A 24,950-nucleotide genomic window follows, 5' to 3' on the forward strand; every position below is an offset into this window, starting at 1 on the left:
GTCCGAAGGAGGGGAAACGAGTGGGGGTCGCGTTTTTCGCTGGGCCGAGCCTTAGGTGGGCCCCACTAACTGCACTCGATCGAACCGCCCGAATATTTACCTAAAGGTAGTTCGGCCCATTTGATTTACTGATGATTATACGCCATTTTCAGGAGCCAATCAGGACGACATCAAAAGGGGGCAAAACACCATAATGATCCATTCAGGAGTAACTACTGCTAATGATCAGTGTGGCAACCAATGGATGAAACTGATAAACAAATCCAAGTGATACTGCAGTAACTAAATCACGAGGGATTCAAAGCACAGAACCACAGGGTTAAGAAAATAGATTTGCCAGAAACTCGAGGTACAGCTTTGGCGTAACATTCAGATGCCCCAACACCACCAGGGCATATCACATCTAAAAACACTACGTCAGTTCCAAACATGCCAATGTTAGTTACAACTTAACACCAGCAAACTAGCTGGTCACAGTTTCTCGTCTTAAGACTACAGAACCAGCTTTCTAGGGCTCCTGCTGACAAAGCCAGCATGGGGTCTACCATGCCTCACATTCAGCTTTCCATATCTGAATCAATAACTGACAGGAGGTTCAAGGCAGACGAACCGATATGGATTCCTCTAACCACACCGCAATAGCCAGCATTTATTTGGTGGCAGAGAAGTAGAATGGCATCCCACAGAGCCGTTCTTCCCTGGAAGTGAAAACATAGATGTACAGCATCAGAACTAGTTATCAAAGGTTCACTGTTAAAGCTTAATAGTCAATGAGTACAAATATGATGTGAACAAATTCAATTGGGATGACGAATCAACGGTTGACAGAGGTAACCTAATAGCAAAAGAAATGAAGAACATATCAAGAGAATAAATATATCAGTTTATTTCAAGTTTAGCAGTTTAGTTAGTGCAAGCATATACTTGTTAAATGAGTCTCACCAACTGTTCAAGAATTTATTCTGGTAAATAATCGTGTTCATAGCAAATGGCAGACAAGCAAGAGCCTCTCTAATAATATGCCCATTAATTCTCAACCACTTCTGAGCTGATAGCTAAATGTTAATTCAAATCCAACCTCAAACATATAAAACTACCCATTTGCTACCTTTCTTATAGGTTTGTTTCTCTTGTTTATCCTTAACTTCCTACAGTGTGCATCTTATTAAAAGAAACACCTCCTAAACTTAAACAAAGAAATACATGACTGGATTTGGAATAGTAGCATTGTAGCAACCATGATTATAGAAGAACAAATGAACTAACAAATCACCTGAAGAGAAAACTGCAGCTTCTTGTCCCAGTATAAAGCAAATATTGGAGGACTCTGCTTGCTCACAGCCAGGATAAGAGCCCCTGGGTGAATAATTGCTGGAACACCTGATATCAGAGCAACATACTTTTCCGGGAATCTCTCTTTTGGTGGAAGAACTCCCAGAAATAAGGGATTTTTACTGGACTGGGCACCAGAGTAGGAGGTAGGATCAACATGAAGCATCCATTTTGGATGTTCAAGGAAAGCAGCAAACAGGTACAATAGAAGGTGCGAGTCAGTAGGTAGCTCGCTGATCCACTTCTTCTCTGATTTACCGTAGCCATTTCCATGACCCATGTAATCATAGTTCTTCAAACACGTTCCTTCAGCAAGTTCTGCATTGACATAGAAGCATACAAGTTATACCAGTACTAATTCTAACACCGTACGTATCTTATTATTACAGGTTAGGAAATTTTATGCAACAGAAGGCTCTTCACTCAGCTACTTTAACAAAAAAAAAGTGAAAGCAAGATATTCACCTTGAACTCTCTGAACAGTGAAATCAGCACGAACACTGCTCTGCGGCAACAAGCCTTTTATCAGCTCTCCCTTCATCAGAGTGTTGAGCCTTTGATGCTCTGTAATTGCATCGATACATGTTTGAATAGCTGGAAGGAGGGGGTTCTGTTGTGGCTGTTGTGGACTGCCAAATGTTTGTGCTGTGCAGAGAAAATAATGATTAACAGGTAAAAAAATCACATACTAAACTTTAAGAGTAAGTTGACTTCACCCACAGCACAAAAGCATTGTTAAACATGTTGACAGAAACACGCAAAACTACAGCAGGAAAATGTCAAACCACACCAGGAACTCACCAACTGGGGCATCTCGAGAACGTAGGAGTGTGGAGCGCAATTGATTAAGAATGCCATCCTCATCAACTGTGACAGTCGGTTGCCAATCTTTAGTCCCGCCAAGAGGGGATAAGGTAACTGGTGTTGTTGTGCTTGGCAGATCGCTTCCAACTTGGCTAACAGTAACTGAAGCCCCAACAGTAGCTGTAGTTTGCTTAACCTGAAAGAGTGAAAAATAAGAAAATAGAAAAAAGGGAAGATAAGCAATGAAAATGGAGTAGAGATGAAGGGTCATGTAAAAGGAATCCCAAAATTGTACACCTGAGTATGGCTTGTTTTAATTTTATGGACAAGTGGGTTCATCACAACTGAAGAGAACCACTGCCTGAGACTATCTCGCCACTGCTCAATCTCAGGATATACACCCAAACTCTCAAAGGCCTCCACTGCTTGCTCTAAGGACATCGGAGGTGGAAGTTCGCCTTCGCCCTTTTTTGGTGGTGTGCTGTACTTCTGATGGGAACTAGGAGACATTCTCACAGGCCTCAAAGGTGTACTCCTTGCTGCGCCAGAAGGGGTGGTTGATGTGGTGACTGAAACAGGAGTAGCAACGCCAAAGCTTGAAATGGTTGCTGGAGGAGTTGCAGTTTTAGTCTCTGAATCCGTGATTTTGTCAATATTTTCATCCAAGCCAGCCAAGAACTGCTCCAGCATTGCCTCTGTCTGTATGCCCTTTGCACTGCCTGAGCTTTTCCTTGACCATGGAGTTGAAGGGGAAGAGACTGATTTCTGCAATGGGGTGGAAGGTGACATTTGCAATGCCGTGGTCAGTCTCTCACCACCAGGGCTCAAATGGCTGGAACCAATCCTCGATTGCCCTAAAGGCCGAGATGGTGTGTAGCTGAACGAAGACTTCCTGATAGGTACAATTGGCTCCGAGGGTGTTGATGGCTTCGTCTTGGGAGGCCTTTTAGTTTGCTCACCCATCCCACCTCCTGAACCTGCCGTCTTTAACCCAAGAAGCCCTAGTTGGCGTTCAGACAAGACAACCTTGTCATCCTTAGTCAGTGCCTTCTTCCCATTGTATAATATCAGTGCCCTGAAGAATGCCAGCAGTGTAACAAGCGCAACAAGACCCAGCACTGCCTCCACCATCTTAAAGACAAAACCTGAAAGACAGAAACAGGTTAATGTTGGCAGATGCACCTCGAGCCCAACAAAAATTCACCGTCCAGCATTTATAAACACCCAGATCCTGTTGAACGGATCTAAACATGGGGATTTCTATGGCATTAATGCGTGGCAAACTATGGTATTTCTACAATCACCTGCTGTGCAATGAAACCAAACGACGCATTCTTGGCACTAGGCATTTTCACAAACACCTCGTGTGCAAGCACAGTGCACTGAAGCAACGTTCGGGATTTCCCCAAACGCCCAACCGAGCAGAGAGACGGGAGAACTTACCAGCAACGAAGACAGAGACACCCGCTCTGCCGGCGAACATGACGAGCTGCTCCGCCCTGGAACAGCATCGAGATACGAGAAACCAGGCATCGTTATAGCATGGGGTTTAGGGTTTAGATGCAGAGGGAGAAATCGTGGGCATCAGGGCTGTTTGAGCTTACCGGGAGGAAAGGGCGAGGAGGGAGGAGGCGGAGGCGACGGGTAAGACCGCGAGGACGATGAGGACCGGGACGGAGGGGCGGGCGCTGCGGGAGGCGAGAGCGCGGGTGAGGGACGGATTCTGATACACCGAGAACATGTCCCGCGCCTTGGCGCCGCCACCTCTGCCGGGCGAGCCGACGCCGTGCTGGGACCCCATCCGCCGCCGCCGCCGTGACCTGCCTGAGGGAGGCGATGCGCGGCGCAGTCAGGCGGAGGGCGTGCCGGCAGCGAGCTAGCTATTTGAAATCGGGAAGCAGCGGAGTTCGAACGCAGGACGGACAGCGTCGGATACAAGGCCGTGTCTTTTGGTTGGCCTACTTTCAGATTTGAACTGGCTGGCATCGGTGATTGCAAATTTGGAGACGCGTTGGTCGGCACTCGGCAGAGAAACTGGGCACTGATCTCAAAAGAAGTACCTAGAACGATGAAAACAAATGGCACAACTATCATGTAAAAGCTTTGCACGAGCATTTCAAATCAGGCCATGGTTACCCAACTTCCAATTTTGACACTATGCAAAAAGAAGATTCCCCATCACATCAAATTTGCGGTACATGCATGGAGTACTAAATGTAGACGAAATTAAAAACTAATTGCACAGTTTTGTTGTACTTTGCGAGACGAATCTTTTGAGCCAATTAGTCAATATTTGAACAATAATTCACAAATACAAACGAAACGCTACAGTATGCTACAGTGCTGGCACAGTAATTTTGCATCTCCCAATTTGGCCAACTAAACAAGACCTCAATTACAATTGTGCACTATCGGGCAGTCATGACCAAGACACTGCACATAGTTTCCATAAGTTCCACAAGTACTTCACAGTGCAAATACCGCTTATTCCATACTTGAATTTAATACTAGATTTGGTTTTCTTCTCTTTCTTCATTTACTCATATGCCATATCATCTTTTATCCTAAATGGCAGCTCAGTTAATTCTATATACACCATCCTAGTTATTGGGTTGGGATTGCCGGATAAATATTGATCGTGGCACTGGTCAACTAAACCACATAAATGCAAGTCAGCAAATACTTCCTTCGTTTCAAATTATAGATCGTTTTAGCTTATTTAGATTCATATATTTGATTATGATATCTATGTCTAGATGCATAATAATATCTATAGATGCATAATAATATCTATGAACCTAAAAGTTCAAAACGAACTATAATTTGGAACGGAAGGAGTAGTTGCAATTGACCATTTTAGTAAATACGAACCTATTTTTTTCATATATAAAAGGAAAGATGTAACATTATAAGCTCGCGTCAATAATATTATAACCAAGCTAAGATTCGTATTCTCATGATGCTGTGTTTTATATCACTACAAACAGTCGTTGAAGATGCGGTTTAATAGGACTCTAGATTACCATAGCATCAAATGCTTGCCCCTCGACTGCATTTTACGATTCTTAAACTCATACAAGATTTGAGACTTTTGCCTAGAGTTTTAGTAAAGTGGCTGAACTAGTCATTTTATCAACTAGTTTTCTTCTGATCGCTAAATGTTAGTCGGTAATTGCTTGTCCTTGATTTGCGGGAACTCTCGGCAAAGTCGCATGCAAGGTCTAATCACCTTTGGCCATGGGGCTCAAAATAATACCAAAACATACTTGCCCGTCGGCATCTGCAGTAACCTCTCGACAAATGTAGTAATTACAGTTGTTATCGTGTAAGAATCATCTAGACTAGGGCCCGCAAGTATACCAAAGATCATTAATCTAACTATTTCTTAGTTGAGTCTATTTTGCAATAGTGCAGGACTACAGAATTACAAATTGATGGACAGAACTATTTGAATTTAAAAAGCTGTATGTCAAACCTGTAAATTCGATGTACGAGTATGACACAAAAACTACTACTGCTGTACAGGCTTATTCAGGGAAAACTACAAACTATAGATCTAGTTATCAAATATTGCGAAAATTGCATATATTGCAACCTATATGCTCTAGCATTTTCCTTCTTCCCCACGCGGCGTCGCCTCCCTTCTTTGCTTCTGGCACGTCCGCGTCCGTCCCGCTCCACGACGCGTTCCGTCCCCCACCCAGCAACACAACACGCAGAGGGCGCCAATCCCCGCGACCCCCACGCCAATCGGAGCAGGGAGCCGGCGCCGATCGAATCAACCCGCCGGACCCCAATCCCGAACCTCCCCGCCGGGAAACCAAGTACCCATCCAATCCTCCGCGACGCGGGCCGGGGAGGCGAGAGCGCGACCATGTCCGGGGCCGGGGATTACCAGGAGATGGCGGCGTCGGTGCCGCCGTCGCTGAAGGCCATCACGCTGACGCACGTCCGGTACCGCCCGGGCGACCATCTGGGCCTCTTCCTCGCGTGGGTCTCCCTCATCCCGGTCTTCATCAGCCTCGGCGGGTTCGTCTCCCATTTCCTCTTCCGCCGGGAGCTCCAGGGCCTCTGCTTCGCTGCGGGGCTCCTCGTCTCGCAGGCCCTCAACGAGCTCATCAAGCACTCCGTCGCGCAGTCCCGCCCGGCGTACTGCGAGTTCCTCGAGGCCTGCGACTCCCACGGGTGGCCGTCCAGTCACTCGCAGTACATGTTCTTCTTCGCCACCTACCTCTCGCTCCTCTCGCTCCGCCGGTCGACCGCGCGCCGGGTGATCGCCGCCGTGCCGTGGCCGCTCGCCTTCCTCACCATGCTGTCCAGGGTGTACCTAGGGTACCACACCGTCGCGCAGGTGAGAGCCCCTTAATTTCGGATCCGATCTGACTAGATGTGCTTTTCCATCCAATCGTGCATTTCTCTGCTTATTTCCGATGCCACTAATAAATATGCGGTGCCCTGTTTCGCTTCTAAAAAGTTGATAATTGTGCCCTTGCTATGATTTCCCTATGCTAAACAAAAATTCCAAATGTTTATGTATTTCTAGTGAAATTTTATTAGTCTCTTTAATGCCTTTTAGGACTGAAGATCACATCTTATATGCATAATGAGCTTCAGATGTACGTACATCATCAATACTGTGGTTTGCAGTGAACAGAAAAAGTTTGCTAAGATTTACCATGAAAGGAAATTTTGCATGTCTATTTTCCACAGAAGGTAGGACAGAAGCAACTAAGATCAGCGGCGCAACAATTTCAGGTTTTGCCGCAGAAGGTTGCAAAAGATTGGTTAGTGCAGTGGTTTAACATGTGTGAGACCATGGCAGCTTACAACAAAGCCTTTTTGTCCAAAGCCAGTTGGGGTAGGATAGCAGTGAAACCCAACACGAGTCACGAAAGACCACAGTAGTTTCCACAGATATATTATATGTCCTAAGCTTATCAGAAGGGAGAAAACACAAACAGTTTCAATGAAAGATACAGAAAAATTAGCAAGTCAATGCATTTTTTTTATCATTTTGAAGTAAAACTGTGGAATGATCCATAAACATAAACAAGAAGAGCATCCGAACTTTAAATTCGTTGTTTAGTCAATCAAGAACCAGTACCCTGTTTTTTTGGATACTATCATAGTGTCATTCATGTTTGTACCTGAGGGCATGCATTTATCTGAGTAAAAAAAGGTTCTTATATCTTTTTTTCTGTTAAAAGACTATGTGGCATTAGTTTTTGTGGATGTTTAACAATGCTTACATTTGTATGAATCTATTTAGCATTGGGTTTGTCCAGTAAAACAATTGCATGTTTTGTCCATTTGTCTGTAGAAGTTTGGCGCATAGTAGAATTGTTATCCATTATTTAATGCAATCTGGATCACAAGATGCTCCTTTAGATTGGTTACCTGTGTCCTTACTTGACCTGCTTATTTAAATTAAAATGGTTTGATTTATTTTTTTATTTAAGGCAAAGTATGAATATACTATGTCTTAAAAACTGAGTTTCGATTTGATAAATTCATCAGGTTTTTGCGGGAGCAGTAGTGGGCCTTGTCTTTGGTGCTATCTGGTACTGGATTGTCAACACCATGCTTGTTGATTACTTCCCCATGATTGAGGAGAGTGCGATTGGGAGATGGTTGTACATCAAGGATACGTCTCATATTCCGGATGTGCTTAAGTTCGAGTATGATAACGCAAGGGCAGCAAGGAAGAAAGTTGCTACTGATTGAGCTTGTAAGTTGTACCATACTAATTTGGGTTTGCTTGTTAAGCAGATGCTGCTCAGACATGAAGCGCTAAACTAGATACTGCAATTACTTTTTTTTTTCTATTTGATTGGAAAAATCACAATTAGTAGTCCAGCAATCTTTCTTACTCTGGGAAATCTGAACATTTTGCTAATTCTCGATTGAGCCATCAACATGTTCGCTCCATATTCTTGGTATTGTTGAAATTAACCTAGATACATGAGAAGCTATTGTTGGCTCTATTTAGGGTCTGTTTGGTAGAGCTCCATCTAATTCTGATTCTTTATGGGAGCCGATTCTCTGAGAGAAGTGATTCTGTGGCTAAAAGTGATTATCTTTGATTCTCTAGCATAAACTCTTAAAATCAGGATGGAGAATCACTTCACAAAATCAGGAGAAGCTATTTTTTTCCAGCTCCCAGGCTCTTAGTTTATTTCAGAGAATCACTTCACACAATCAGTAGAGAATCACTTCTCTCTAAAAGACTGTTTGGCAGAGCTCCTGCTGGAATCAGTATAGAATCAGCAATGAGAGCTCTGCCAAACGCACCCTTAGCATCTCCAAAAGCTACCGTTGCCTATCAACCTTCACCTCATTTTATCAATTTTGATTTTTCTGATAAACAAGTTAGACACCTATTGGGAGAGTATAGACTCTAAACTTGATTTACCTTATAGCATTTTTATGACCTTCACATAATAATCCTTATTTTCACTGTTCAGATCAAATTGGCTCCAACCTTTATGTATGTGATAAACTAAATTGTCTTCAATATGCGGAACTGGTCCTCATATTTTCTTATGTCAATGCAGGTTGTGCTTCCGGATTTCATTTTGAAGTTGTTCAAGGTGATTATAAGAATGTGTGCGGCATGATGTTTGCTTCGGTTATGCTGCACAAGGATACATGTAGTGGCAACATTCAGTAGGAGAAATGGCTATTACAGCTTGGCATTTTGCCCTTCCTGGGCATATGCCACTGCTTTTTTTCTCTCTAATTTTTGTTGTCATTTTGTTTTTCGTAATGACAGTTTGATCATAACTTGATTGTTTACATTTAGAAAATGACATGTGAACAATACGTAAATTCATCTCCAGCTGGACATCTCCAGCGTCCAGATTATCTTTCGTTGGTTCTCTGTATCTGTAAGATAACTGCAATATGTCGCATCATATGCTGCTGATACATGATTACATGCATGATTTATGTCAATTACATGGGCATGATCTCTACTAAAATTTTCCGAACCAAAGGAGATTGCTAGAAAAAACCAACATTTTCAAGAAAACGGAGATACTGCACATCCCAATATATTAAATGTTTCAGATGTGAAAACAAGGATTAAGAAAATTCATGAAGGAAAAGGGCCCATTTACTAGACAAGGGAATAAAAGGTCTAAGGAAATAACTAAACATCCACAGAAAGAAAGTCACACCACAAAGAAAGAAACAGTCGGAGGACCACATTTGCCTGGTAGTAATATGAGTCACTAGCATGGGAAAGGTTCAGGTGCTACCGCCCCTCTCTGGCAACAATCTCAAAACGCCAGAGACAGACAAGTATCAATCAAGCTCTCCATACTCTCCTACATATCGCCCTAAACATGATAAAAGTATCATATCCATTCATCAGGCTTCAGAAATCTCAGCAAGCGGGTAGGTGACACCGATGGAACATTGGCATGCACATCAGGAATACTGGTTGTCACTATGAATCTTGGCTTGTCACTGCTACACCTTCTTCGCTAGAAGGGGTCTCAGGAATACTGGCAGAGGGGCCTTGTTTCCTTTCTGCCTGTAGTGAACGACACAGGGATTCAAGCTTCTCCTTTTGATTTTTCAATTTCTCTATTTGCTTCTTTGTTAGCTCACGCTGCAGAGGCATCATAAATGGGTTGAGATTAGCAAATACAATGGTAGTTTTCCAAACATGGTAAAGGAGATCAAAGTACGGTACTAAAAAGCCAGGAAGGTAATAGTTATCGAAAGCTCTGGTCTGTAGCTCTGATTTAGTGAGCTTTTGTGAAGCACCCATACCTCTTCAATGAGCTTCACGAGAGCAATATCTGAGTTCTCACACTTTCCCTTCAGAAATTCATTCTCCTTCTTCAGACTCTTTATCACCGAGATCATCTGATGCAAAAGATCATACGAGACAGACTTCAGTCAACAAACAACTGCTGACTGATAATGCAGATACAATGTTATGAGCATTAACCAAGACAAGCTGCAGAGCATACCTTTTCCATCTCCTGCTTGTAAGTTTCAAAGACTTCGTTGCTTTTTGACAGGGCATCCTGAAAAAAAGGCATAACAAAAAAGTTTTAAGTGGTTCATTTTCTTTTTGAGGTGCCAGAAGTTTTAAACTTTCATCCACAATGATAAAAATGGCCACCACTAAAGCAGGTAGAGTGCGTGACTATTTTCACATGTTTCTTGGGTTTCATCTACAGCCTACCCCAACTTGATAGGGACCAAAGCTATGTTATTGTTGTTGTCTCCTGGGGACCATATGTATGCTCTGGCCAGCTGGAGATGGTCTTAATGTACCTGAAACTGCTGAAATCTCTCTCCATCAGAAGCTAGTTGCAATCGCAGGTTCTTCTCAGTAGTCATAAGCTGAGAAACTTGCTCAGCATATAACTGCATTTGGCTATGTTCCTGAGCAGCCTTCTCTTGCTGTTGTTGAAGTTTCAAATCCGCAAGCTCAAGTTCCAGCATCTTCTCTTTCAGCTACACATGCCATAACAAGTTAATAGCACGGCAAATAGCTTTTAAAACTAGAGAGATCTATCGTGGTTGTACAAATATCAATGAGACTCAGAGGTCTATCAATAGGACAAAAATAGCATACTTGGTGAGCATATTTCTGCTGAGTAATATTATATTGATCAGCAAGATCTTTGAGTTTACTTCTCAACCTACAAAACCAACAACTGTCAATATACTTGACTAGAGATGTCCAAAGGGACTTTAACTAATGAAGTTGCTAACAAAACCAACTAATGAAACTCCCAATGTTCAACATATGCAAAAGCTCAGTATCTTACAGATTGTTCTCTTCTAACTGAGCAATGCATTCATTTTTCTGCTCCTCAAGCTTGACACTCACATCCTACAAAGATAACGTGAAAATCTGATAAATCAGAGCAAAAAAATAGACATGCAATCAAAAGAATGAAGAAACTTGTATATCCTTATCCTAGATCATAATCAGATGAAGCAGCAACCTTTATAGCATTATTGAATTTATCAGACAATTCCATACGCATGTTCTGCCCGTCTGTCGACACCCTTCGGCACTCTTCCTGAGTCAAAGATGCTAAAATGGTATAGCAACTGGACAAAAATGCAAATACCTTTTCTAATACTTGACTCAAAGTTCAAATACACTGAACATACCTTTAGCATTTTATTTTGACGCTGAAACTCCCTACAAAGAGATTCTAGTTTTTCTTTGACTGCATTGGCTGCAAGGACCCAAATGTTAGGTAGATGGATTCTATGAGCACAATGTGCGCACAAAATGCAAAGTACTCAAGACACACATGATTTTTAGTGAAGTTTCAATTAACATTACTTTCTAATTACATGGACATAGAAGGGCATTGATCCGACCAAAGAAACACATGTTTTTCGATGATGATTTAAAGGGGAATCACAAAGGGAGGCATGCTTTCATTACATTCAACTGTATAACAATCATAGATTCACATTACAACTTACCTGCATCCCTTTCTGCCACCACTTTGTGGTATTGCTGGGCAAGTTCAAACAGCTCTCTGTCCTTACGCTTCACGACCTTGCGTTTGGGCTCAGCAGTCTCCTACAAAAGCAAGCAAATCAATTCCCTTCGAAAAGAACTAATTGTTCTTATAGACGTTGATATGATACTACAAGATGAGCAATCTCAGCATCAACAACCTTTTGTTTTTGAGCAGTTGGAGATCCTGCTTGCTCAGCTGCACAGCTCTGCTTCAAGGATTCTTCAGCGTCTGTAACAAGAACAATAAAACATGGTAAATAAACTCTGCCTCTAAGCTACATTCGAAGCTCAAACTCCGCACGGTGAAGGAAGAACGCACATAATGGTCCCATGTTTACTCTGAACTGGAAGGAAACGGCTGCCGTTCAGAAATAACTTAGATCAGGAAGCTACGGAGGGATCACCTCTTGCAGCGCCGGTGGGTCCGTGCTCCCCTGGAGCGCGTTCCGGCTCCGCAGTGGCGTCCAAAGAGAGTGTCTCCAAGGCTTCGGCGGCGGCCGAGGAGGCATCCTCGACGGCCGGGGCGGGGAGGGAGGGGTCGCCTAGGGTTTCCCCGCCGCCTGGGTTGGTGGCAGCGGGCCGATCGGAGTCGAGCGCGGCTAGCGGTGGATCATCCGCGACGGGCGCGGGGGATGGTGGAGAAGCCGTGTCCGCGCCGGAGCTCTCGACGAAGCCGTCGGGGAGGGAGTCGGCCTCCGGGAGGCGCGTCGCCGGCGAGCCTTCCATTGCGCGCTTGCGCGTGTGCGCCGCTGCGCCGCACTCGCCTTCTTTTCCCCGAGAATTCCCGTTTAGCACGGTTCCGCCCGGCGCGCCGACGCACGACGACGGCCTTTGGATCGGCTTGGAAACACTGGCAGCCTTTGGATTGGCTTTGGACGTCGGATAGAAAGCGAGGCAAAGTCACCCAAACCGGCTCCCTCCGCACAGCTCGTCTCCGGCCGGCTGAGTACAAAGACGACGGCGTCGGCGTGGCGACCCGACGAGCCTTGGTGCTCACGGATCAGGACAAATTCGATTTTTCTTCTTCCCATTTTACTGTGAGATTTGTTGTCCATAGATAGCAAACAGGATGCAAATGGCTCGTATAGAGAAAGCTCTGTTGATTTTTGCTGCAGCAGTAGGAATTCTCAGAAGCAAATGGCTCGTATAGAGAAAGCTCTGTTGATTTTTGCTGCAGCAGTAGGAATTCTCAGAAGCAAATGGCTCGTATAGAGAAAGCTCTGTTGATTTTTGCTACAGCGTTTCAGGAATTTCTTAGAAAAGAAGCAAAGCCTCCAAGGCAAATCTGATAGAGTGCGGCGCAGTGCAGCACACGCGCAATGCCATGTCAGGTAGTAAACGTACCATGCATTGTACAATTCATTAGCAGTACTTATTTACCTCCATTTCAAACCACCAACGCATATTTTGTGCCAGAACAAAGCATTTGTTTTAGCAACTTGAAATTCGAATAGACCGAATAAATTCAGAAATAGAGCCAAATATTGGGCATACAGTACACGAGACACGGCACTGGGTACGTACAGTCGACAGTGTACAATATAGGTATTTGTATTCCCACAAGAAAAGGTGTTCGCTAGGGGTGTAGCGCTTGCGGGAACTTGCTGACTGCTCAGTTCACAGGTTCAATCACCGACTCGCTCAAAGGCGGCACGACGTTCCTCTTGAGTCTGTAGAATATGTGGCAGAGGAGCGGTGATTTTAACCATCTGCAAAGCCAGCCATGGTACGTGCAGAGTCAATACAAGGAACAGAGTAATTACAATGATGCCTATAGTAAAAACAACGTCAAAAGATACTTTCAATTTCTGTACTGTCTCTCTTTTTTTTTTTAAAAAAAAAGCTACTAGGCCTGTAACGAAATCATTATATCTGTTGCTTTCTAAAGTTCCTTTTGCAGGTCTAAATTCAAATAATGGTCAAGTACCATGGAGTAAAAGCAGACAACTGGCCGATATGCTCAATACCATCTCCTCTACTAGTAATTTAGGTCTACAGTAAAAGCAGTTTACTGACACATACTTCTATGCAGGAGTAAACCTTACTTTTCGCCTCTTTTTCTTGGAGAGATACTCCCTCAGTCCCTCCTTTTTAAAATTCATGACGCTTAGGACAGGCCATTTAGTTCATTTTGTTGTCCTAAACACCATAAATTTAAAAACCAAGGGAGTTTTATTCTTCAGCGGTAAAAAATTCAGGTTTTGTCTTTGTGATTGACCTCGTGTATCACCTTTCTTGGCATAAAAGTGCAATATTATCTTATTGGCAACAATAGTAAAGGCTGTGTAATAAATTCATGTACAATTCAAATTTCAACATATCTACTTTGTTTAGTTCTTGAGGTTGTATCGCACAAGCCACGTAGTAGATAACACTGCTCAAGATGAGAGATATATTTCACCTCATTTGTCGTTGGATGGCAAAGAACAAGCCAATGTGCATGTAGGTGATACCCACAGTCTCCAGGAACAGGTTGCAAAGGTCTCTCGTAACCTCTAATAAGAGCAAGAAACATCAGTTGAACTAAATACAAGAACCATCCAAAGAGGTATCTCAGTGGCAATGAGAGATGAAAGAATTACCCATCATAAGCAAAAGAACTATCTGTGCCAGCAGATTCTGGCTCAACAAATTTGGGGTGCCCACCAATACCATAGAGAGGATCATCTGTTGGAGCATACAGAAAAATATACACGAGATTTAATTACAGCTGAAATATTTTGTGCCTGGGTGGAGAGATGAGATTTCATCTACTATTCAATTGCATTAATCAGATAAGTAACTACAAAAATGGCATGAGTAGATTGAGCTAGAGACTTGCCTACAAGAGGGTGCCCAATGTATGCAAGGTGTATCCGTATTTGGTGGGGTCGCCCTGAATGAATTTCAACCTAAATCAATCAAGAAGAAAATACCTCACAGATTGGAATGCTCAAGGCAGCAAAAGAAAACTTGACATTATGTGTTCTCAACCCAAAAGAAGATGATGCTATGCACATTTATGAGCAAGCAAGAGCAAGAGAGAACACATATTCTACCTGGACCAATGTATGATTTTGGTGTGCAAGTCTCTCAAGAACACATACTTTGCTCATTGCTGGCTTTCCTGAAAATTGACGGTGCAGGTAAAATAAATACTAAATCAAATGAAGAGAACCAGTGAACAAGCATTGCTCAATATAAAATTACAAATTACATCATGAAAGTACTGTGGTCACTCGATACCCAAGGATCTTCACCAATTCCAAGTTACATCAGTGAAATTGTAATACCTGAGGAACATGCTGCATAAAGTCCCTCTGCAACTCCAGGATAATGAACTAACCCTATGGGCTGCGTAACCACAACCTGCATGTGTGATGGAAATAAATTATAGCGTGCATACTTGTGCACGAGAGATCATACACTCAAAATCATAAGCATGTCTGCGAGACCTAAGGGATCAGAGCAGTGTATTAGATAAATAAGGGGATCGTAATCCAAACAAGATCTAAGAGTTCAGATCTCAGAATAGTGTATAGATAAATAAGGGGAGGGGGGATGGTACCTCATCATTATCAAGTATGCCGCTCACTAAGGCTCGATAAAATTTTGAAATTTTTCGCTCCTCTTGGAATTCTGATTTATCCCTATAGATTATTTTAGTCACTAGAACTGTATGCATGATGTGAATACATGTTTCCAAATAAGGTAGTGATAAATTTTAACACCTTTTATTTCCAGCATTTATAGCGCCTTCAGCAAAATACGATGCAAGTCGAACTTTGGCAACCTTTGTCTTGGCACAGAGCAGGAGGCCTAGCAACAGAAGGAGCTGGTCAGCAGCAGCTAGCAAGAACAGACATCATAAACTAAAATCAAAACAACAAGCGAAGCAAATTACAGAAGAGCTTATACTGAATGCAAGTTCTGGACCAAACTATCTTTTCTGGCAAGACACATTTATTGCAGAGCAATGTTTGTTACCAGTGGGACAATTTTGATATGCAACCCTTTCTGTGATGTATATATTGTAAGTTCATGTTATAGTGGAATCATGGAAACAAGCATCCTACCTAGATCATCTAATCAAGCTAATGCCTCCAAATTCAGGAAATTGCTCCCTGACCTCACTTAGGAGAGCAGAGAGCTTTTGTCAACGCAACCCCCCCTCTCCCCCCCCCCCCCCCCCACACACACACACAACAAAACCACCTCCCAACACACAAAAAAAAATTATCTTCATCAGGTCGTGTTTAGATTCCCACAGTAAACCATGCCTATTATCACTCCTTGCTCCTGTGAAACATCATAGTCACCTAAAAAAGGTCTCTGCGCCATGTCCACAGCTTCCTAATTCTCCGTCGTTGTGCCATGACTTCAACATACCTTATATTACTTGTTGGTTTGAGCATTAACTTTCGGTAATTACTGTACCTTTCTCCTAGATTCCTATGTTCATACACAAGTTACAAAAATTTACACCAGCCTCAAGTGAGTGTTGGTGAACCAGAGTTTCTGCTTAGGATTGAACTGTAAATAAAGGAACAAACCTGATGTTCCCCTTCCTAATCGATGAACAGGCACTGGATGTGACTGCGCATCTTTTCTCTTGGAGCAGCAAGATGTCATCTTCCAGTCTTTCATCTGAACCTGTGCTAAAACAGTGCGCTGCTGGAAGAGTCCTTTAGGCAGAACTTGCAAGCCAGAAGGCTTATTAAGGGCAACCTGACAAAACATTCTTGGGCTAAGATTAAGGTTCTAAAAGTAAAATTGGAAGTTAGCTTCATGTATCAGTACTGATTTGCGAACCGCAAACATGCTTACATGCACAATAACAGGAAAACAAAAAACTCACGCCTTACTGAACCTTGCTGAAATGGATACAGTATTTGCAAGCTCAAGCTAGTTGAGTGTTCATAAGTCAAAAATGACAACAACAAAGCGTTTTCGTCCCAAGTAAGTTGGGACAAGCTAGAGATGAAACTCAACATGAGCCACCAACAAAAAAAGGGGAAAAACTTATAGAAAGGCATTAATATTTGTATTCGCTAAGGGATCTAAAGCCTAATTCATGGTTAATGCACATGGATATCCATAAGTCAATAAAGTTAAAACTTAAGTCCATATCTTCCATTCCTCAGATAAACATAGACCAAACTTAGATGGGACTGGAAAGTTGAACCATGCCAACCATGTAGGGTTATGAAATGTGAAAGATATGTCGCATTTACAGAAAATGCCACTGAGCTTATTTGCATACCATGTCATCATCCTCGTAAAGCACTTCCAGCAAATATGGCGCAAATGGCTCCGGCCAAGGGAGACGATGATATACCAACTTAGAACCATCCCTGCAAAACAAAGTTAACTTAGGTACCTGTTATACATTATAATGAACTTCTTTCAAACCACAAATGTAGGACCAAGGGAAACAATGGAATGCGATTAAAGATTGGAAAGCAGATGACAATAAAAACACTTGATGCAAGTAGAAAAAGAAAGCTACCTCAGAGTCATATCTGGATCGGTGATAACTTGACCATCAACGGTTATCTGCAAAGAAAATAAGCCTTCATTTGCATCCAAGTAAATGTGCCAAAAAGTCAGAACCTCTCTCATTTTCCATGTTTTTTTGGAAAAATAGAGGACAATGCATAAGTTCCCATACATGCATGCTCCCTTCAAAAGACACGAATCACCATAGCTGATGTACAGCACAAAACAGAGAAGACGACAAAATTTTCACTAGATGCCCTACCTGCCCGTTACGAATCCTCTTGATCCACCTGCCGGCGCACCACGACCAAAATAAGTCATCAATTGACCATGGAGATCAGGAATTAAGCGTGGCCGTTAGGCACTTACCCTAGCAATGGCGCGGAGCTCTTGTAATTACTGGAGTAGAACTCAATCAAGGTGGTGGCGGCGTCCGCATCTGCTTAAGTGTGGTAATCAGAACGAAGTACCAAACCACAAGCCAGAGAGAGCGAGAGGGGGAAGATGGAGGGAGGCGGACCAGCGCAACGGAACTCGTCGCTGTAGGAGAGGCCTTCGTTGAGCTCCGGCCACGGAGTACCGAAGGAGTAGAGCGCCCCTGGCGGCGGAGCCCCATCGTCCGCCGGTGTTTCTCCCGCGGCGGCGGCCATCGCGCGTTGGGGAAGAGGTTTAAGAGTACATTTGCAGATTAGTCCACCTCCCAGACTTCTATTCTCCTTTCACAGGCCACCTATATGCTGCAAGCCTGCAGCCTGCAACAGAAGATGATGTGCAAGCAGCCATGAGTCTCAGGTCGAAGTGGAGCAGCCAGCCTCCTCTCCTCGCATTTAGCAACAGAAACGGTGAAGCCGCCGCCGCATTTCTGTTGAGAAACGGTAGCTGAACTGCGACGGGCCCTTTTCTTTCCCAGCGGAGGGAAAAAGGAGAGGAGAAAAACGGGGGAGGAAACCTCTCGAACTGGATGATTAACGTACACAAATGGTGAGTGCTAAGCACTAGTGTAAACCTGATAGCAAAGTTCAACTATCTTCCAAGAAGACATGACATCTCATACAAAAAAAACTCGTCAAGAGTTATATTTGTGTTCACAATTTATTCACTCGTGTCAGTATCCTAGCATCTCAAAAATCTTTGAAGACAAACACTGATTCACAATACAGACATGCCATGGAGTAATGGACTAATGGCTGTTGCTACAAACACTGATTCCTACAGTTCAAGGATCCTTGCAGTAATTCTCTACAACAGGTGGCTAACGGATCACAAAGTTCTTATGATAATGCTGGAGCATTTCTCTTCTAATTTCAAAGTTTGGTCAACATCATACAATCATACAGAACTTATGAACAACAAGAACATGAAACTACCAAGAAAACTTCCACTCCTGATATTGGTAAATGATGCTCTGCTATACTTATTTTTCAGTGGGTCTTGGGATCGGCTTGTAGTCGTAGCTGTTGATGTCAACCTTTTGCTGCAAAGCCTATAAACAGGGAAGCTCGTTAATCAAAACAGTTATGGCAAATGGTTAACTTCGAGTGAAAGCAGACATGCATTTTTTCTACATATGAATGCAGCTACCTTCAGTTCATCCTCTAGAGAGAGCTTCTTGGGCTTATAGGCCCCTTCCACTGGCCCTGTCCGGCTTAGAGCTTTTGTTGTTTCTACAACCTCCCATTCAATGTCCTCCTTTTCCTTTGTCACTTCTTTGCTGCAGAAATACAAATAAGGCAGCACTGTCTGATAGTGAAACAAAGGAATCCCCGAAACGCAGACTAATTAGAGGCTCGAATGATTTACCTGCCCTGTATAAGATGCGCCAGCCCAACTGCACCAAACACTGTCAAGGAAATGAGTGGTAACCCATAACGAACAAATGGATGTTTTCGCCCCCATCTTTTGAACTGTGAGGCTTGTTTGAAAACCTTAGCAGATGGTTCCACTGGATCAACTTTCTGAGTAGTATTCATGATCGGCTCTGGCTAGTAAAGAAGGAAGTCAATGAAAGGGAGCCAACAAAAATGATATTGTAGATATTACAGAAGGTGGATGTCTTACTGCATAGTAAGTTGCACTGTCATAGAGAACCCCACAATCATTCATACTATCAGATACTACAACATAGAAGCTAGCTCATCTCACTTAAACAAACAAAAAACAATTGCATACTGAAACTTTGCACTTACAAGCAGCAATAAGCAATAAGACCTGAGCAGAACATCATAACAAGATAGGAGGAAAAGGATTTTGTGATAAGCACAAAACATGACTTTTCACATTATCAGTACAAATTCACGGCAATTATTCAATAACCACCACACTTGAAATTTAAAAGCAGCTCAGCTTTAGACACGGAAAGAGCCAAGGAAATTTGCACACTGGATTTTCTGCCGACATGTGTAGTTCCAGAGTCACTTTTATGCTGGCTCCCAGAATATGCAGACCTATTGAGCATTTGCTATGAGGTAAACAAGTTTATAGACTAAGACAATACTATTACCTAATACCTAGCAGTGCAAAGATGTGCATCAATCGTTCAAACATTAATAATTCCATGAGAACAGAAATGTATATCACACTGTTCAATTACCCCTGAGCTGTTTCTGCAGAAAGCATCAAAGTTCCCAAAAACAAGAGAAACGAATTTACAAAATCCTCAAGTCTGAAACGTTTAGAAATATAACTTGCTGACAATCATTGTCCCTTGTCACTAGCACTAAATCCCTCGTATGTGGAGATAAAAAGAAACCTCGTATGTGTGCTATTAAACAAGTTGAACCAATCAATAATAAACCATTTAAATCATTGAAGTCGCCGATTCGTTCAAGATCAGGAACATGACAAATCCTATCTTATTAGCTGCGATCCTGCGACACACCACCTTCAAATCTCAAAACCTCGTCTCAATGCAACACTGGGCACGGTAATCCCGGCAGGAAAAGGTACGAGACTATGAGAGAACCGAGGCTACTATTACCGTCACCGGTGCCCGCGGCGGTGACGGGAGTCAGGTCAGTTGGAAGCTGGATTACTTACCAATAAAAGAAGGAATCGATCCTCCAAGTTCAGACGGATGGTTCCACTTCGCGAGAGCGTGAGAGGAGCGGCGCCGCGGAGGAAACGGTGGGCTGAACAGCGGTGGGTGGAGGATCCGTCAGAGTCTCAGAGAGGCACCCGGCGGCGGCGGCGTTGCCGTTGCCCAGTCTAGCCGCTGCTCGGCGTGGAAACTGGAGAGTGCTGGGCTTACTGATTTAGCAGGCCGAAGAATGACACAAGAGCGTTGGCTAGGCTCGGCCCTTTTTCTTCGAGATGGGCTTTGCCCAGGAAAGAGGACAGGCCGGCCAGTTTGGAAAACTCCGGCCCACAGAGCAAACGCAACACGTCCGTCTCTCCAGACAGTTTTTATTTTTCGAATAATCCCACTGCTGAATACTCCGTTCCGAAATGTAATTATATACATAGATTTTACTATGTATCTAAAAAACTATACATAATTTTCCTATGTATATAGAAAAGCTAAAACCATACATAATTTTCCTATGTATATAGAAAAGCTAAAATGACCAACTATTTGAAACGGAGGAAGTACTATGTTACTGTTTTTCTAAAACGCAGTACACACGGTGCGAACAAAATTCAGCCGAGAGCGCAATTCAACCATCGGCTTCGCAAAAGGCATACCAGAGTAAGCAGATGTGCAAAAGGAAGTTTATAAATAACGGAGTCACATTATGACAGGTTAATCGAATTTTACAGTGACTATACTAAGAGCGCACCGAGCAGGTGCCGTGCGCATTTGGGATGAGCATTTGTACATCGAAGTGAAACCGCATAATCCATTGCAGCCTCCTCCTATCCAAAGCTTTTGCCTTCAATACTTGCGCAAGAGGAGGAGCTCAGTCCACCTGACGCAGGCCTTATCCCATGGGCAGCGAAGAAAAGCCCGTCCAACTGTGTGGTATTGTGTTAAGTAGTAGTGTAGTAGTACTAGTAACGTCTTGTATCTATACTGCTGATCCTGAAAGCCAATCTTGATCAGGCCAGGCTTGATTTTCCTTGTTCCTGCTCTGTAACATTGTCCGGTGCTGTCGTTTCTTCGGCAAGCTCTGAAGCCAACTCGCTGGGTTGCGGGGCAGGGTTGATAGGGCCCTGGGGAATGCCGAAGAGCGTGGAGAATATCTGCCTGTGGCACTCGTCGCAGAAGCAGAAGTATGAGAAGTGGCCTTCGTCAAGAAGCTTGTGCACTGTAGCTCCCGGAACCACCCGCCGGACAAATTCAGCCACTGACGGCGAGACCACTCGGTCATCCATTCCCTGTTGAGATACGAAAAAGTTTAGCGCTTCAGGAAGCTCTCGCCTGCTTGGCTGTGCATACTGACACAACCTTTTTTAAGCCATCTAATGGGGTAACCACAGCATGATAGACTCCTATGAAGAAAATAAACAAAAATACCGATCAACCCACCCACATGCTAGGCGGCTAGAGAACATCCTCCAAATAATGTCCTTGCTACTAAGCTATGGTTGAATTAGCTGGAGTGGATTTTCTTTTTCTACTAATTGATGTCATGCTTTCAAATCACTATCAGCGAACAGAGTACAAACCTGCCAGATATGTATTGGGCCCAGAAATCCCACCCACTCTCGTTCAACTTGATTGAAAAAAGACTTGATGAGTTCAAAAAAGCCTCGATCTTCTTTCTTTTGCATTTGAATGTCGGACAAGCTGAAACCCCAGTCAGATACTTGCAACACAGCTTCCTCTACAAATGGACGTGCATCACCCTGGCGCACAGACTCCGCAACATTCCTTTCCCAGAATGCATTGAACTCAGGACCATCCAGTAAAGTTTTGTCCTGGGTAATGCACGTAATATTAGTACTTGGCATGAGAAAGTGCCAATGCTCACACTTAATCAAAGGGATGGATGCTAAGAATTCAAACTAGCACAAATTAGGCATGGGCAAATCGATTGCTAGTGTGTTCATGCAACACAATAACGCTGAAGATGTTGCTTTCCCTTATTGCTCTACAACAGCATCCCAAATTTGCATTGGGACACATATATAACAATGATACTGGCATACCTTCTTCCCCAATGACAGTGACAACCAACTCTCTGCCTGTCCTTGCTTTCCAGAAAGGAAGCTTCGGCGATAGAAGAGGGGTAATAGTGATGGAAACCTCCGAGCTAAAATGTGCATTAGTTTCCGTTTTGTTGACCAGCTATCCCATGTTTTATGCCTCTCATCTTTGGTCATCTTGGAATCATATGGATTTGCCATAGGTGCGAACATTGCTGCACCTGGATTCAGGACAATAAATCGTATGCCAGCAGATCAATAACATTACTTATGTGACAATAAGCATGTAAGGTTTATGTTATTTGAAAACACAAGCAAAAAATGCTTTTGGCTGAAATAACCACATCTTTAGGTGCAATGGTAGTTATGCCTTGATCAAATCATGGTTCCAAACAAGGAATAGGCATATTTTGCATTTTGGATTTCAATTAGAAGCATAATGAAAGTATCATTAGAATTTTGGATGGTGCTGAGTAATCCGATTCAATAGAGCATGCGCATTTCATTTTCATCAAGGCAAATATAACAATTAGCATTAAGAGTATCTGAAATACTACATATCCTCATAAGATAAGTGATGTAATAACAAATATACAAAAATGTAACAATGGCTGGCATTAGGTTCAAGTCACAAGCATTTTCAGAATTAAGGGTCTTAAATTTCAGTAAGCATAAGCAAGGTAAGACATTGCATATCCAAGGATGAAAAAAAAAAAGGGTGATATGCCGCGATAGCGTCAAAACAATTGCAACCAAGGTGGCATCCATGAAAAACCAGGCGAAATGATAAATTTACAAATCCAGAAGCATATAGAAAATCATCTGAGATAGGTACCAGCAACTCGGTCAGGAATGTAACGAAGAGCACTCCAAGCATGCATGCCACCACCAGAATAGCCCACAACCCAGAACTTGTCCGGAATATCAAGACCATTAGCCAGATGGAGCATGTCCAATGCAGAAGAATTGAGATTTCGGCCTGGGTGTGGATCACTTTCACCAAAACCAGGAAGATCATAGGTCACAAGGCGTGCCCCAAATTCTTCCAGAAGGGATGCACTGATTCCAGGGATTCCTGCATGGGAACAAACAATGTAGATCGAATAGTACAGAGCTGGAAATACCAGTACTGTCCAGAAAATGATGTAACACTCAGGTACTCAACCCTACCTGCCAGCCTTGATGAAAGAAAAGAATGAGGAGCAATCAGTGAAAATCTTGCCCTATCGGCTGAGACTCCTTGTTCTTCATATGCCAGATAGCGTCCATCAGGAAGTTGGATTCTATTCGCACTTGGGGGACTAATGATAAGTTTCTTTGGAAGCTCTACTGGAGTTTCATTGCCACTCCCAACACCTAAAACTGCATGGAAAACATTCTCATTAATTAAACAGTTAAAGTGGTGTACTGATCCCTTTGGATAAACTGTTACACTAATCAACTGACCACAATGCATTAACAAAATGGCTGTCCATTTCATAACCAAGACAATTAGTATGAAAATTTGAACATGTATTGCGGCTTCTTACAAACAACTAGAAGGACATCTATCTTTATAACATGAGGACAATAATAAAATTATGTCTTAAATTCGTACTATTACTTCTAAAAAATACAAAGAAACAAGTTACAATTCTCAAGCAAGAAGCTTTGGTTCACGATGAAACCAAACTGGTCACCAAATGTCAACAAGAAATCAGTGGCAGAGTCAATATGACCAAAAATAAAGAGAGTTGGTTGTCTCAATAGTAGAAGTAGAACACTGACTGATTCAGTGGATCAAACCGCAGAACACATATTAAACAGAAGTGCAATTGTGTGAATTTTTTTTTCTTATCAACACAATGTCGACCAAGCAAGCTAGGCGCGTATCCCACGGTATGAAAAATTTCGACATGTTTCAACAGTTTCGACACCGCAGCATACAGAAAAAGAAATATGCTCACCTATGGGAGAGGCTGAATCTAAGGTTCAAATATAACACTTAATAAAAACTGAAAGACGCGTCCATTCAAAATCCTCCAGTCAGTTAGATCCACCCCCTCAGATGAACAAATACGAGACAAAGGTCGAAACGCGCATCGTATGATGCGGGACGCCACCAACCACCGTCGGCGTCGCACGCCCAGCAGGAGGCAGAGAGCCAGAGACACGCAAGCACGGCGGGTGCTGACTGCTGAGGCAGAGAAGAGCGGTGGATGCGAGATCAGCGGTTACCTAGGAGCGTGACGAATGCGACTCCGGCGACGATGAGCCAACACCTCACGGGGTCGCGCTCCTCGGGGAGGTACTCGTTCATGAAGCTGAGTCGCTCCCCCGTGGCCGCCGCCCGCTTCCTGAGCCGCCGCGCGAGCTCGCTGTCCTCGGCGCCGGCGAGGCTCTGCGCGGCGACGTCCCACAGCCCCCGGCCCAGCTCCAGCAGCATCTCCGCCGTGGACTCCGCGAACCCCTTCGCCTGCTGCGCCCACCCCTCCTCCGTCCTCCCCTCTTCCTCCTCGCCGTACCACCCGGCCCCCGCCGCCGCAACATTCGCCGCCGCCGGCGCGTCCCCTCCGGCACCGGGGAAGCGGGCGCCCGTGTCCCCCACGAGCGTGGCCAGGTCCTCGTGCCACGTCATCGTCGCCGCCGCCGACATCTCGCCGCCGCGGCGCCGATCGCGCTCCGCTCCGCGTGTACGTGCTCTCCCGTGCAAGAGAGGTTTGGAAATTGGAAAGCGAAGAGGGGGGCGAGGAGTGGGAGACTG

At 43.6% G+C, this 24,950-nt stretch overlaps 6 protein-coding genes across 7 annotated transcripts; 1 reads left to right on the forward strand and 5 right to left on the reverse strand.

Moving 5' to 3' along the window:
* Positions 1 to 297: 297 nt before the first annotated feature.
* On the reverse strand, positions 298 to 4,091 carry LOC117841054 (uncharacterized). Its single transcript, XM_034721622.2, has 7 exons — positions 3,741 to 4,091; positions 3,580 to 3,635; positions 2,434 to 3,281; positions 2,134 to 2,332; positions 1,798 to 1,977; positions 1,274 to 1,650; positions 298 to 698 (listed from the first exon to the last, which is right to left on the reverse strand). The coding sequence occupies exons 1-7, from the start codon at positions 3,935 to 3,937 to the stop codon at positions 558 to 560; spliced, it is 1,998 nt and encodes a 665-aa protein (XP_034577513.1). The 5' UTR covers positions 3,938 to 4,091; the 3' UTR covers positions 298 to 557.
* Positions 4,092 to 5,756: 1,665 nt separating this feature from the next.
* On the forward strand, positions 5,757 to 9,005 carry LOC117839017 (lipid phosphate phosphatase gamma). Its single transcript, XM_034719245.1, has 3 exons — positions 5,757 to 6,487; positions 7,654 to 7,864; positions 8,691 to 9,005. The coding sequence occupies exons 1-2, from the start codon at positions 6,011 to 6,013 to the stop codon at positions 7,858 to 7,860; spliced, it is 684 nt and encodes a 227-aa protein (XP_034575136.1). The 5' UTR covers positions 5,757 to 6,010; the 3' UTR covers positions 7,861 to 7,864; positions 8,691 to 9,005.
* Positions 9,006 to 9,172: 167 nt separating this feature from the next.
* LOC117839015 (uncharacterized) lies at positions 9,173 to 12,466 on the reverse strand. The gene is made up of 11 exons (XM_034719243.2): positions 12,049 to 12,466; positions 11,803 to 11,873; positions 11,605 to 11,704; positions 11,281 to 11,348; positions 11,109 to 11,186; positions 10,929 to 10,993; positions 10,733 to 10,799; positions 10,429 to 10,611; positions 10,119 to 10,175; positions 9,916 to 10,011; positions 9,173 to 9,751 (listed from the first exon to the last, which is right to left on the reverse strand). Exons 1-11 carry the CDS (start codon positions 12,368 to 12,370, stop codon positions 9,587 to 9,589), a joined length of 1,272 nt encoding a protein of 423 aa, XP_034575134.1. The 5' UTR covers positions 12,371 to 12,466; the 3' UTR covers positions 9,173 to 9,586.
* A 540-nt stretch (positions 12,467 to 13,006) lies between these two features.
* LOC117839016 (RNA pseudouridine synthase 5) lies at positions 13,007 to 17,886 on the reverse strand. Its single transcript, XM_034719244.2, has 14 exons — positions 17,643 to 17,886; positions 17,492 to 17,561; positions 17,385 to 17,412; positions 17,133 to 17,179; positions 16,887 to 16,977; positions 16,177 to 16,351; positions 15,355 to 15,442; positions 15,192 to 15,273; positions 14,917 to 14,992; positions 14,683 to 14,750; positions 14,466 to 14,535; positions 14,227 to 14,311; positions 14,046 to 14,139; positions 13,007 to 13,353 (listed from the first exon to the last, which is right to left on the reverse strand). Exons 1-14 carry the CDS (start codon positions 17,770 to 17,772, stop codon positions 13,270 to 13,272), a joined length of 1,188 nt encoding a protein of 395 aa, XP_034575135.1. The 5' UTR covers positions 17,773 to 17,886; the 3' UTR covers positions 13,007 to 13,269.
* A 264-nt stretch (positions 17,887 to 18,150) lies between these two features.
* Positions 18,151 to 20,371, reverse strand: LOC117839018 (uncharacterized). Of its 2 annotated transcripts, none has more exons than XM_034719249.2 (4): positions 20,159 to 20,371; positions 18,923 to 19,100; positions 18,704 to 18,833; positions 18,151 to 18,605 (listed from the first exon to the last, which is right to left on the reverse strand). In XM_034719249.2, exons 2-4 carry the CDS (start codon positions 19,090 to 19,092, stop codon positions 18,537 to 18,539), a joined length of 369 nt encoding a protein of 122 aa, XP_034575140.1. In that variant the 5' UTR covers positions 19,093 to 19,100; positions 20,159 to 20,371; the 3' UTR covers positions 18,151 to 18,536. The 2 variants fall into 2 exon arrangements, with proteins under 2 accessions (XP_034575140.1, XP_034575139.1); XM_034719248.2 differs by having other exon boundaries at positions 18,923 to 19,104.
* Positions 20,372 to 20,816: 445 nt separating this feature from the next.
* On the reverse strand, positions 20,817 to 24,950 carry LOC117839013 (uncharacterized). The gene is made up of 6 exons (XM_034719242.2): positions 24,425 to 24,950; positions 23,378 to 23,569; positions 23,043 to 23,282; positions 22,211 to 22,428; positions 21,728 to 21,979; positions 20,817 to 21,436 (listed from the first exon to the last, which is right to left on the reverse strand). The coding sequence occupies exons 1-6, from the start codon at positions 24,840 to 24,842 to the stop codon at positions 21,158 to 21,160; spliced, it is 1,599 nt and encodes a 532-aa protein (XP_034575133.1). The 5' UTR covers positions 24,843 to 24,950; the 3' UTR covers positions 20,817 to 21,157.

The sequence above is a fragment of the Setaria viridis genome, chromosome 9, assembly GCF_005286985.2.
Source record: "Setaria viridis chromosome 9, Setaria_viridis_v4.0, whole genome shotgun sequence".
NCBI classification, from domain to species: domain Eukaryota; kingdom Viridiplantae; phylum Streptophyta; class Magnoliopsida; order Poales; family Poaceae; genus Setaria; species Setaria viridis.